Source organism: Corvus kubaryi, unplaced genomic scaffold (assembly GCF_017639235.1).
Source record: "Corvus kubaryi isolate FWS band 111438036 unplaced genomic scaffold, C.kubaryi_AGA036_p1.0 37394, whole genome shotgun sequence".
NCBI lineage: Eukaryota > Metazoa > Chordata > Aves > Passeriformes > Corvidae > Corvus > Corvus kubaryi.
In genome coordinates this window covers 238,225-252,357 of record NW_024581133.1, presented here as the reverse complement: position 1 = coordinate 252,357, position 14,133 = coordinate 238,225, and the positions used below count along the sequence as shown (strand labels likewise).

The window sequence follows — 14,133 nt, the reverse complement described above, 5'->3', positions numbered from 1 at the left end:
GATGATGTCATGGAGGAAAATTCTGTTTTTATTTTTAAGTGGTTTGAAAGTACCAGAAAAGTGAAAAGCCACATTTCTCAGTATTATCAATGAGACTACTTTTTTTTTTTTCTGTATTACTTTTTGTGGCTCTAGAAGGAGTTTCAAGTACAAGAATCAGCAAAGACAGTTTTGATCTCTGAACGAATATTAACATTTGAATGTTTCTCTCTAGTTTCAGCAGACATCAGATCATGCCCTCTTCTCTTGTTCTGTGGTTGATGTCTTCACACAGCTCAATCAAAGCTTTGAGATTATTAGGAAACTGGAGTGTCCTAATCCAGAAGCACTATCTCATTTAATGAGAAGATTTGCAAAGGTAAGTTAAAGTCAATGCTTCTGAACTAAGCTTCAGAGAGAATGATAATGTGTTGCCATGTGTTTAAAAGCTAAGTGGTTCCAGTGTTTTTTAGAATCAATGTTTTCTATCTGACTGGGATTCTCAGAAAGACAGGCTGGCTGTGGTTTAAGGCTGGGTCTTGTCTACTCTGTCAAAATGCTTTACCCGTTTGAGAAGCTCTGTTCTCTCTGAGATTTCACGTTTATGTATTTTATACATGTATGTATGCATATACATAATCAATTGTTATCTTGCTAAGAACTGATTGCAGTTCTCTTAATGGAGCCATTCAGTGATATGCAATTAGTTAATTAGGCAGTGCAAGTGAAGGAAAAATTCAAGGTATGACAATAAGGTATTTTTGTTTGAAGTCCTGAAGTGGTAGTTATTCACCTGCTGTTTGATAAACTCAATTCTGCCAGCTTTCTATCTGGATAGTTACATTTCCTCCCAAGCTCTGAATTTCCATTATATTCCTGCTGGCTTTAGAAAAGTTCACATTTACATTTAATTCTGTTCTTTCATTGCAACAATTCTCCATTTGTGGAGTTCGTATTTACATGACTATTATAAGGTAACTCATATTGCTAGGCTTTGAACAGTACTCCTTTTGTCTTATATTTCTATTCTATGTATTGTCACCCTGGAGGATTTTTTTAGCTTGCTACTCTTCCACTAAACTGTGTAGGATGTTGCAAGGAGTGGAGTTCTCATTACTTCTCAAAAACAGCACTGCTAAATTAATTAAACTAAACTGTCTCAGCTATTGAAGATTACTTTACATTGAGAACTACCCACCATCTACTGTGCAGGGATTTGAAAATGTGCTCACAGGATTATTTATACTATATCTAAAAAATATAATATGCTATATGTGTAAGCACCTGTAAAACCTGTCATTTATACAGGCCTCTTTTTTTATATTTTTGGTTTACATTATGAAATTCACCATTTAAAAGAATCTTCTCCTCTTCTAGACTATCAACAAAGTACTTGTTCAGTATGCTGCAATTATTTCAAGTTACTTCAGCTCATATTGTGATAAAGAAAATGTGGTAAGTAAGAAGCTGTGGCTTTTTTCTGCCTCAGAAATTACCTTTAAGTTACTTACAGTACTTTTTGAAAATGTAATCACTTCTTTATATGGAAAAACACAAATGGAGGGAGGTCAGCATGTTTTCACAGCTGCTTACAGTGATGTGTAAAAGCTGGAATAAGTGAAATTAGTTAAGAATCCTAGTTAATAATTTCAGTATTAAAATTTAAAAATAATTACAAGATGACCACAAACATGCCGTGGATACCAGCCTAATACTATGGTGAATGGATCTTCATCTTGTTATTCAAACAGAAGGAAATATTTTTGTTTTAGGTTTTCACTTTGCATTGCCTTGTCTCTCTGTATCAGTTTGTGCATTGGAGGGTTTATAAGATCCCTGTTCCCTGCGCAGGGAATGTGTGCAGAGGTTTCTGCTGCTGCCACTCACTGTGCTTTACCCATGCAGAGGGGACAAGAAAATGATGTGCTGTTTTGTTGCCTCACTGCTTACAAGGGAGTCCCTAATGAAGGACCAGATTGCCATGGACTCTATTCTATTGCCTAATTTATTCACCAGCTTCTCAAGTAATGCAAAAATGCATATTTCTAAAATATTACTCTGTTATTAACACAACAGCCTGTTGATTTATTCAAATACTTTAAGCATCAGCCATTATCTGGGTTACAGTGTTGTCACTGTTTTCTGCTAAGACTGGGTCTAGCAAGCAGTATGGCCACCCCTTTCCTCCAGCCTATTGTTACTCCCAAAGCACTTGGTTCGTTGTTGCCTCTGCTCTCCCCAGGATGATGATGTGCTACTTGCATTAATCCACCAGATGTAACTGTATTAGGTATGACTAGAAACTATCTCAGGACATGAAATTCTGGGATCTGAAACCTGTCCAGCTGACTGGGAGATGGCATCCAGTTCCCTGTGGGGCAGCACTGCCTTTAGTGGGCAGTCACTGGCTGAGCAGGCAAAGGGAAGTGTCAGTTTAGGAGGAAGGAGGCAGCAGTGGACGGGAACCTCCTCTAAACAGCACAGCTGTTATGAATGAAGATGGTCCTAGAAATCTTTTCCAACCTTAATGATTCTGTAATTCTATGAATGTAGGGCTGCTGAAGAATTGGTCATGCACAATCTCCCATTTGGTGCTCTCTCTGTAGGCCTGTATCTTGATGAACAACATTCAGCAATTAAGAGTGCAGCTTGAGAAAATGTTTGAGTCCATGGGAGGGAAGGAGGTGAGTCGTATTTGTTTCCTGGTTCATTCAAAATTCCTTAGAGATCATTAGCACCATGTTTGCAACCTAATCAAAGCTTTCACTTCTACTTGAAAAGAGAATCAAAATGTTAAAAAAAAAAAAAATCTACAAGACCTATTTACTGTCCTGACAATTCTGGAATGACCTAACGCTATTTCACAGACATATGCTAATGATCTGTAATGTTCTATCAGCTCTGGGTGTTTTGTGTTGCAATCTGTAGTGCCAGCTTTATTTTAATGTTTGTATTGGACTATACTTTGCTTTTTATGTATTGATACGTTTTGTCTGTAATGTGTCATTGTCTTTGTCTAATGCCTTTGACTTGCAATCCACTGAGCAGAAGAAAGAAGGAGAGAGATTCTCTTATGAGGTTTGTGATAGTAAGCATCTTTTATTATTCCTGACCATATTTTCTAAGGCTAAGAACAGTCACATTTTCTACTTATTTCCATTAGTGCATTTGTGTAATTCCCTATGATCTAAAATCAAAAAGAGCTATGCTTGGGCATTCAGTTGACACTAAATTGAAAAGTTTTACTAGGCAGGTAGTGTAAAGCCGAGTTTTAAAAAAATCTATAAAACATTTTAAGTGCACTTTTCAGTATCTGAGGGCCTGCTTGTATTCAAGATACCATTTCACCAAGAGCTGTTACTCAGCATTCCAGAACATCCTCAGTTTTACCCCCTTTTTCATTTCAGAAGACATAAAAGTGCTTGAAATCCTGTCAACAGCAAAAGGAAATAAACAGTGCTTCAGTACTTTCCTGACTGTAGTCTTTAACTGTTCTGAAACATGATGAAGAAATTAACATATCTTCAAGCTATAGAAAAAATCCTGTCTTCTTGTTGAGAAGCAGTGTTAAGAGCATGAATATCCTACCATTATCATCAGTAGCAGGCTTTAAAACAGAAGTTACACATGCATCATCCTTTTTCTTGTTGGGGCTGTAGTTTGATAGATTCACAAAACTTTGATCTAATGTGGCCACACTATAGAGAAAACTGGAAAATAACAGCATTTCATATTGCCACATCCACAGTGGGACACTGCAGAGTTGAGATGGGTCCCCTATGCCATGCAAGGAACTGCAGCCTCCAGATGCACCTGAGGAGTCACTCCAGGGAGTGGAGGTTCTGCTGAGCCAGAGCCAGCTCCTTGAAGCTGCCATGGCAAAAATACATCCTGCTCCAGATAATAGGAAATAAACTTCTGCAGCCTCATCAATGCAGATTTCTTTCCAAACTTAAAAATAGATATTCATCATCCAGAAGTGGCTGGTTTTGTGGTTCCTATTAAACCCTTTTCCCTCTCTGAATATTACAAATAATCTCTTCCTCCATTCTTTTATGTTCTGTGCAAAGTACTTTTGTATTAGGTCTTGGATCCAATCTTACTTTTGTATGTCATGATTTGTGAAAACAGCTAAATGTCCATAAATCAGGATAACGACAAGGGCAAGTGAAAGCTGAGTCACATTTTATGTCTATTTCTATCAAATTATTTTCAACCAAAATATTTGCTTGAATCTCTAAAATATCTCTAAAATGTCCTCTTTTCCTCAAGAAAATACTAGTTTTTTATTTGCTCCTAATGCCTTATACGGTAATGAACAAATATTTAAGAATTTTTCATAGCAATTTACTTTCAAAAGTTCTTATGACTTCTCATCCATTTTGGTTTCTTTTTGATGTTAATGAGGCTGAATTATTAAAGTTGTTACAGTATCAAAATAGCATTTCCTACAAATATGGTGCAACACGCAGCCCGTGGAGACAATCTGGATATATTTTTCTATAATCGTTAGTTAGGTAGCTTAAGTGCGTCTCTGCATTCACAGTCTAAGAGAAAAGATCTTAAAAATACATTCAGACTTTTAGGGCATCTTCTTGAAGAAAAGTACATTCATGTTCAATTTTTTTTCACCCATATCAAAATGCTGCTAGAATGTTTGTCCTCAAACTGGAATACTTATTCCCCTCGCTGTTCCGAAGGCACCACTGCTAATGGCCAATTTGGCTTATTGAACTTTTATTTATAAGAAACAAAGCCAGCAATAAAATCTGTAAGCAGTTTCCTTGAAGGGAAAAAACAGTTTAATATTTCACTTCTGCAGGGCATAAAAGTTAGATGATTTTCAGCAAAATAATGAGACCTATTTCAGTTGAAGCAAAACTAATTCTAAGAAAAATTAAATGCTGTTAATCTCCTCCGTGTCACACTGTGAGCAGTATGTCTTTCAAACTGTGCAGTCAAAATAGCCACAATTAGGCAGTAGTCCCTGTGTTCAGAGTAGGCTTATTGCACATTGCAGGCAGGGAGCTCTATAAATAGAGAAAAAACTGGTTTCTCAGATCCCCCACCACTAAAATAAAATAGTCTGAACAAAATGAGCTTCTTTATTAACTCTCCTCCTCTGCTGCAGCCAAGCAGGAAGGGTACTTACAAATCATATCAATGAGAACAGTCTGCCATAACAGAGTAGTTAAGTGGGATCCAACCCACTGTTTGTTTGGGTTTTTTTAAATCAAGTCCAAAAACATGGGAACAGATCATCATTGTAGAATTTTAGTTTAGCTCCTGTTTGTTTCATCCAAAAGGAATGCATACGTTTACTCTAAATATCTTTTTCATATCTGACAAGTCCGAAACTGATAAAAGATAAAAAAGAGAAGCTAATGCTTGTGTTGCTTTACACCGGGTGACAGAACATGGCAGAAATGTGTTACAGTAATTAGGATCAAAAGAAAAAGGGTGTAAAGCAGAAGGAGGTTGTTTATGTGTGACAGTATTATATTAACTGTAGATAAATCATCTTCTCACTTTGGTAAATTCACTTCCAACTTTACATAAAGTTTAGGAGTTCCTATAGGAATCTATGTGTGGTCTTAAAGGCTTTGATGGAGTGACAGAGGACCAGATTTCAGCAGAATAGTTCTGAAGTGTCATCTTTACATCTTTTACAGAGGTCCAAGTGCTTTTCAGTGCACTCAGAGCAGTGGCAGCCAAACATTTCACATCTCACTGTCCCAGGGGTGGGAGTGGAGGAAGGATGATGTCTGTCACAGACAAAAAGAACCACTAAAGCGATGGAGCTGATGTATACCTGTGTCTTTCCTAGATATCCAGAAAATACATAAAACTATTTTCTGAACAGAAGTAACCTGGTGGTCCCATTAGGAAACGATAAGCAATTAGACCTGTGGAACTGCAGATAAACAGATTTCAGATTAGAGAGGCTCCATTTAACTCACACAAAAGTGATTTGCATCTCTGTAGTTTCCTACAGAAACCACCACCAAGTTTGCAGTTAACAGGATTATGTCCATACTAGCACACATTAAATTACAGCAGGGAATACCTCAGTCTAACATATTGAAAGCAGCCAGATTAATCAGATTTTTAACTCTTTTCCAAGGTTTGTCTGTATAAGAAAATTCACAGTTATATACAGGCAGCATTTGGAAATGATGATGTTCAAATTTTTTTTTTTTTCAGCTGTTCATCAAATATGTTCTCAATTTTTGTGTAGCATTCAGAAAAAGTCAAACTTCAAATTATCTATTTAATAATACATAATCAACAGATCTCATGAAGTGTGCCAACAAATTTATGAGTATATTCCCTTGTGGGTAAAAATGAATTCTGCTATTTAAGAAGATGGTAAAATAACAGAAATATGAGCCTAGAAAAGCCAAGAATATTAGGAATTAATAGAAAAGTAAGTATGATTTACACATTATTAATGAAATAAGTTTGCTCCTTTAAAAATCCAGTTTTGAAACCTGAGCAACCTACCCCGATGTATTTTAAGGCTATTCCACACACACTGTGTGGAATCCAGAATACATTTGTCCAAGGGATAAGTGCATTGTCTTTTCTCTTTTGGTGCTTAAATTAGATATGACACACTAATGACACTCATAGCTGGGTTTTATTTTTTGTTTGTTGGTTTTTTTTCATTTCCCAAAATAATCTGCTCAAGCAGAGCCTTTTTCTTGTTTTTTTCCTGAAAAATTTTCAGGGAAGATTGTTAGTTTTTATTCCTTCTTCATCAAACTCTATGAAGCAGATGAGATTTGAGGGGAAAAATAAAAGTTCCCGAGACTGTAAATACTTCATTTTCATGTCTGTATATCCCTGTATGGCATCATCGCAGATGCTGGTCAGCATTGCCTTTTGTCTCCCTTCCATGCTTCCATTTTAGCTCTTCCATATCAGGAAAAAGAAGCAGGTCGTGGCTGTGGCATATTTGAATGATGCCTGAGGACAATCATTAGCAAATGGAAGGCACACGGTAAAATAAATGAAAAGTGCACATTTTAGTTCTGGTGAGACACTCAAATCACCATATTTTCCAGTACCTAAAGAGAAGTAGCATTTAAAAATCTTGCTGACATCTTCTTAGTGATGCCACCATGGCCAGGTGTGGAGCACCTGGCTGGGCAGCCCGCATACCTCTTTGTGTTCCTCTCCTCCCCGTGCCACCTCATCGCTGAGCATGAGCATGTGTACACACAGGGCTGGAGGTACTGCCAGATGCCTCCAGCTGTGCACACACTAACTTGTTCATGCAATTTGTGAGCACAAAGTCTCTAAAATGTTTAACAGTTGCATGCACCCTTCTAGAATGTGTGTAATGCCCACAATCTGGCATTAGTATTTAATCCAATTTTGGCTGGACTAAGTTCAATTCCAGGTGAATTTAGCAGATGCATTGTGTTTTCTGGTTATCACGACAACCCCTGATACAAAGTGTCTATATTGACCTCTGTAGGCACAGTAACGAGGTGATTCTCTAGTTTGTGCATGAAATTCTAAGAAATTTCGAGTCTTCTGCCTGCCTGGTGTTTCGTGTTTTCCTTGACATGTACCACATTCAGTGTGAATGCTTGTGTGTTCAGTGTTTGTTAAATGTTAATATTCTAGTGGTCTTAAATTTGTGTTTTGTATGTATCACTCCAAAGGAGGCAGTATAATTCCTGAGTGAAATGCATTTCCTGGAAAAATCTTTGCCTTTGTTATTAAAGCCTTATTTTGTTTATTAATATAGACACTGCAGTAAAATTAGCTTTTTAATTCCTGCTCTTTGTATGAAGGAAAACAATCACTTTAAATGTATGAACTGTCAAAGTATATCTGCCAGGGTCACTTCTAGGATACACAGAAGCAATAGAAGTTCTCTCAGTGCAAAGTAATTCAAAACTAAATCAGTAAGTAGTCACAGTAAGTACTGACATTAGTAAGTAAAATATGAGCTTCTCAGATTACAAGAGTGCTACATGACACTGAGTATTGTCTAAAGGATGTGTGGTGATTCCCCCTTGTCACCTATTTCAGGTTTTTGTCAAGACCTGTAGTGAAAATTTTGGATTTTCTATGATTTTAACACACGACCTCTAAAGAGAAGGAAGGATGGTCTAAAATTAAAACACAGTAGATCACTGGATCTATTTCAGTTTGCTTTGCTGTAGAATTCCTGTGTAGTGTCATGTAAATTGCCCTGTGTGCTGCGACAGCTTCCCCTTGTCTCTGAAGTGCGATAAAAAGAACTGACCTGCTGCACCACAGCACTCTGAAGCACCAGAAGAACTGCACTCCTCATGCAGTTGAAAGATAGAAAAATGTAAACAGAGACAGCCCTGATTATGTATTCTAAATGTGCACTGTCCTTTGAAATTGTCAGAAGAACGGTACCTGACCTTGCTTTAGAACAGAGTCCACAAATTAAGGGTTATCACTGAAAATCATTCCCTAACACTGTGATAGAGACAGCTGGAAGACCTGGAACATTAGCTATTAATTAACATTCAGCTGTTGATCCTGATGATCATCTATCATATCCCAGAATGGGCTGTAACTATTTTTCTGAGTGCTAAAGATCAGGGAGATAAAAAAATAATTTTTTTAATTTGAAAAAGAATCTATATCAAATAAACAAGTTGCTGATCAATATCAACAGGGTACCTTTTTCATTAAATATCTATGCATGGATCATCATCCCTGTAAATGTAAAAATACATTTCTCCTCTGCATTAACTTTTTTCCTATGTTTAGAAAACCTGTGTCAGACCATCAGAATGTGTTGCTCTGTGCTTGAATTTTTTTTGCCTTACTGGCTTTTAGAAACAGCAGTACTGAAATTTGGTAGATTCCCTTCCCACATATTCTGTCAGTATAATTGGCATGAGTAGTCTTCAAGCCATCTTTTTCAGTGCTGGCTGTTCTAATTTTACACTGCATTATGAAAACATATGAAATACGGAAACAGCTTCAATGCAAATCACAAAACAAAATACCGACAGTAGTGAAATATACAAAAAGAGTAAAAATACAAAGGCATCTGCATTACTAATAACACAAGCACTGACTTTTCCTGCATCCTTCTCTTGGTGTGCCTTGTTGAATACCACTGGCCTGATAATGGTAGTTCTCTTCTTGTGACTGCCAACACAGTTTCTACAATCCCACAGAAAGTCATTTTTCAATGGCACAGTTTTGATTTGTAACAATATAAATATTCACTACTGTAATCAAAGATTTTTCTATGTTATTTTTAAATGGTTGTTGTATTTTTAGGCCTACTAAAGCAGTTCTGTGTTGCAACAGGTGTTTCCACATTTGGTTTTCCATAGTGCAGTGTATCTTTGCACATATTTCCTAATTCATTGATTGTAATGGAAACCCCAGAAAACTAGTGTATAATTAAAATATAATGTTATTTATCTCTTTGCAGCTGGATCCTGAAGCTAGTGTTGTTCTAAAAGAACTTCAGGTGAAACTTAGCAATGTATTGGATGAACTCAGTGTAACGTATGCTGCAAGGTAACAAACAAATGGGTAAAAACCCATTTTACTGCAAACCTTAGAGAAATATTCCTGCTCAAAAGATCTACCTCGTTGATGAAGTCTGGGTGGTTATTTGGTTGTCCTGAGGCATGGCTTGCTTCTGCCCTGATGGAGTGGTGTGCATTTGTGTCTGTGTATGTGTTTAGACTCTGAAGCAAATAACGATAACCTCTCTGTAAAGACAACTGAACATCGTCTGTGGGCATGAACATGTTACAGAGGTGAGGCTGATGGCTTTTGTTCTGCTTTTTGGAAAGCAAAATCGCCGATTTTTTCTTCCCTGATGCTATGTTAAAGTTTCCTCTCTGAACATGTTTATGTTACTTCCTGAGACTGACAGCTTTTTCTGAGCGGCCTGCTTCAGCCAGGGATGTCTGCCTGTGTTTAGCCTGCTTCAGGTGGTCATTGTGAGTGGCCTTCTTGGGTCATTTGCTGGCCTGTGGCTCTGCAAAAATTGTCTACTGAGCCTTACTCTCAAAACCTTTCATTAATCAGAGTGCACACTGCAGTCCTGAATGAGTATGGTGCTGTGCCAGCAGTGCCTGTGGTTAAGAAGCAAGTTACTTTTGCATCAAATTAGAAAGAAATTTAAGAAAGGGGGATTAGTGCTATAGTGGTGCTCATTAAGCTGAGTCTGTAGTCGTTTATTTAATCCATCACTGGGTGGTCTGGGTGGACAGTCCGCTTTTTTTCTGAGTGTGCTTAGTTTTTGTATTGTCTTGGTGTACTTTTGCTCCCAGGCTCTGGTTCTCGGATCATTGACAGTGCATGAATATTATTTCTTTCCAGGGCTTCTTTCTGAATGAGCCAACTAGGTTTCTGCAAAAGCAAACCCAGAATAGCTCAGTGTAGGATATGCTCCAGATAGCTAGAACATTCCTCCTGGGTCAGTTTACTGCTTGGGTCTGTGAGGTTAACAATGTTGGAAAGATGGCTAATGTCAAGAAAGGCAGTGCATTATTTTGGCTTTTGTTGGAGGGACTGGTCCCTCCAAGAAAGAATTTCTATAATCAGTTTCACTAGCTGCCTCATTCTGATTTTATCTAGGGCTTTAAAGTGTGTAGGTAAGTGTACTTCCAAGTGCATTTTGAGAAGTTTCTGACTTTTCCAGTGATTTCACATGGAGGTTTGTGTCCTCTTTTTACAATTAGCCGTGTCACTGGAACAGCTTACTGCCTGATTATGTTTCTCTTCTCTCACAGTAAATTCTCTTTCACTTTTCTCAAGTTAATCTTTGCCATTTATCATTTCACCTTAACAGGCCTTGTATATTTTTGGCCTCTGTTTTGCATTTCTGTTCATAAACTAATCCTAAACCATTTTGATCCATCATAAATCAACCCATAAAGCAAAATACAGTATGTGCAGAGACTCTTCCTGCCTCTGAACTGGTGACTGATTAACTGCTGTTCTGCATTGTGTCAATATATTGTCCAAAGATTATCACATCAATAGCACTTTAAAACTGTCAGACACTCAACCAGATCAGTTAGGAAATAGAACAGTTTTCAGAGAAGCTGAGCAGGTACAAACTTGAGGATGAAGGATGTGTTTACAGTCACCTTGAAGTGAAAAATATTCCTCCCAGGAGGAAGAGTCTGAGCACTTCTAAGGGTTTTTTTGCAATAGGATATTTTAAACAGTCCAAGTGTTTTAACTCTGTGTAGTTGAAAAGAAGTAACTAACCTTTTGATGGCACTGACTGTGTGGAATCTGGAAAAAAGTCAAATTGAGCCAAACAGGGCAAAGTCAGTAGTAGTTTTTAATTTTGCCTCAAGAAGAATGTCAAAGTTTGGTTCCTATTAACCGTCAAGAGAAAAATTATTTATCATCACCTGTTCATATTGTCCTTTCACGCCAAAAATAAAATCTTGAGAAGTTGTTCCAAGCTGGCAATCAATTGCATCTATCCTATAGATTCTGATACATCTGTTTCTCTCAGAAAATAAGTATTTGGTACACCTACAAGGGTATCAAAAGTGTGGCAGAATGGAAACAAGGCAGGGAAAAGATCAAAACACTGCATGAATTACTTATATGAGCCATGATCCTCAGTAGAAGTTATTTTCAGACTATAAACCACAGTATCTTCAATTTTGAACATTAAATCATCTCAGAAAATATTTAAAACTTGTTGTAGAACCTGATAGCAAAATCATCATTATTGTTTTTTCTCCCAGAATTCTTTCATTTTCCTTTTTTTTTGTCTTATAGTTTCCAATTTGTTATTGAAGATTGTGTAAGACAAATGAACAATGAACTGAATCAAATTAGAGGAAATGGGAATGCAGCAGCCAATAAGAACAGTGCTGCCATTGATGCTGAGATTGTGCTTCGGCCTCTCATGGATTCCCTGGACAAAACGTAAGTGTGGCAGGCTGGTTTGTGTGGCAGACTGGGACCTGGATGCTGCAGTCAGGCACACTTTGGTTTTACTCTGAAGCACTCTGCAGTATTTTTAATATTTGTAGTATTCACTGTGTGCAGACTGCCATGCCTAACCTGTTTACTTACACTGAGCAATTCTTACATAAGCTACAGACTTGTCTTTCCATGTCTTGTCATGTTTTGGGTCATTGAAAAGGAAGCGATTTCTCCTCCACAGGCTGCGTTATGAAGATTGTACTGAACAACAGTAATTCCCATACTGAAATTGTCTGGCATTTGTTCTAGGCTTGTACCCAATGTCCCACTGCTTATTAATATGCACTTCTGTGTCACCAAAAACCTGGTCACCATCTAAACAGCAGCTTGGTTTTTTTTTTTTTTCATTTGGTAAAATGCTAATTTTTGAGAGGATCCTGCAAACTCATTCTAGCCTCTGAAAGTAAGCATAACTTATGTTATCCTTCAGCAGTGATGAGTTCTGAAAGGCCATGTGCAGCACAGGCACATCTGTAAGCACATTGGTGTCCTTGGTCATTGGTGCTTGTGAAGCACCAGTGGCCTTTTGTTGGAAGTGGCTGTGAGGACAAGCAGCCTGGCACTGATCCTGCACTCAAGGTCTCCAGTCACGCAGACACAAGTTACACACCCTTTTGGTTCCTTAGGCGGGTTTTCCCCAGCCAGAATTTTCAAAGTGAAGATGGAAAAGGTGCTGCAAAAATTTAATTTCACTGTAATAGAGAGCAAGATTGCACAGACATGTCAGTATATAGAAATAAATGCTTCCGAACAGTAGCTGCAAATTTGCATTAGCTGTCAGCAACAGGTTCTACATCCCAGTAGAAATACAAAACACAGGAGACAGTTGCTCTTTATTTTTAAGACATAAACAAATTATGTACTAAATCTTTAATTTAGGGGTGTGGGAGTGCTAAATTATATCATCCATCAAACTTTATAACTCATCATGATTTTGCATTTTCAATAAATATGCATCAGTGGTATACTAAGCATTCAGTTAGATAGTGGAGATTTATATGAGTTTGTAATCTGTAAGTCTTTTTACGAAAAATATTTACTGATAATATTGCAAAATAACTTAGTTACTGAGAAATTTTTATTAGTAGAGAAAAGATAAACCTTAATAGCTATTTATCTGAGCATATAGTGATAGAGCACCTCTGAAGCCTTTATGCTAGTTTTGGTGACTGGTTTCTGTTTTTGTTTTATTCCAGTTTAAGTGTCTCTGCAAAAATCTGTGAGAAAACAGTTCTGAAACGGGTTTTGAAAGAGCTCTGGAAATTGGTCTTAAACAAAATAGAAAAACAAATTGTGCTTCCACCACTGACAGACCAAACCGTAAGTGTTCCAGCAGTAATTCTCAGTTGACGTGAAGGATTGTAATAATGTGCTTGTTCAGGTGCCAAGGGGTCTGGCACTATCCTCTTCTGTACCTTGACCACAAGGAATAATTCTTGGACTGCAAGCAGTCTGTTGCTCTCTGGTGTCTCAAAGTTGTGTACCCAGCTTGCTATTAGCTGGTGAGGAAGACTTTGCTCCTTCATTTACTGCCTGCCCCGACTCAGAGCATTTTTTATGAATGCAGTCATGTGAAAGAAGCTGGATCACTGGCTTTGAAGTGTGCTCTCATATAAGGAGTTTTAAATCTGATTTTTCTCGGCTTCACTGTGCACAATAACACAAAGAGTGTTCTTTGCCCTTCCCAGTTGCATCAGAAATTCAATCACTTCCATTTTTGTAGGTTTGATGCCAGGGGTGCCCCATCCCATCCTCCAGCCCTGCCTGCTGTGCCATTCCTTATCTTGAGGCAGCACTTGATTAATATCAGGAAGCTTAAGCCAGATATAGCTCTAAAGATTTGGGGTATTTTAATAGCAGACTTGACAGGAGGTCCTCTTTGGGCATAACTTCATTTACAGCCTGCCAAGAATAGAGAACGGAGCTGTACTTACAGAAAGTGGGGCTGCACAGGAGAGTCTTGTGGGGCATGGCCTGACACGAACTCTGGGGGCTGAGCTGAGGGCAACCATCTGATCCTGTCAAAGGATCAGCAGAGAGAGCCTGGCTTGGAGGCCTTTTGATAATTGCTTTTTTGCTTTTTTATTTGAGGGACTGGGATAACATAACTGTTAATTCTGCTTGTTTTCAATCTTGTTTAAAAGAAATTGACCATCTTGTGACAAGCTAATCGTG

The 14,133-nt window shown here is 37.8% G+C and overlaps 1 protein-coding gene and 1 long non-coding RNA gene across 12 annotated transcripts in view; one reads left to right on the top strand and one right to left on the bottom strand.

Moving 5' to 3' along the window:
- UNC13C (unc-13 homolog C) overlaps positions 1-14,133 on the top strand; it is a 137,377-nt gene that overhangs the window by 103,046 nt on the left and 20,198 nt on the right. For 3 of the 7 annotated variants that reach the window (XM_042039279.1, XM_042039277.1, XM_042039278.1), the window contains 7 exons: positions 215-358; positions 1,357-1,434; positions 2,586-2,663; positions 3,028-3,057; positions 9,422-9,510; positions 11,749-11,898; positions 13,155-13,278. In XM_042039279.1, coding sequence (XP_041895213.1) covers positions 215-358; positions 1,357-1,434; positions 2,586-2,663; positions 3,028-3,057; positions 9,422-9,510; positions 11,749-11,898; positions 13,155-13,278 — 693 coding nt within the window. Of the gene's footprint in view, positions 1-214; positions 359-1,356; positions 1,435-2,532; positions 2,664-3,027; positions 3,068-9,421; positions 9,511-11,748; positions 11,899-13,154; positions 13,279-14,133 lie in introns of those variants that run through there. The other 4 variants (XM_042039281.1, XM_042039280.1, XM_042039283.1 and 1 more) reach the window with 3 other exon arrangements.
- The window catches only part of LOC121669798, a 43,539-nt gene that overhangs the window by 12,492 nt on the left and 16,914 nt on the right, over positions 1-14,133 (bottom strand). The gene's annotated exons all lie outside the window — the stretch shown is intronic.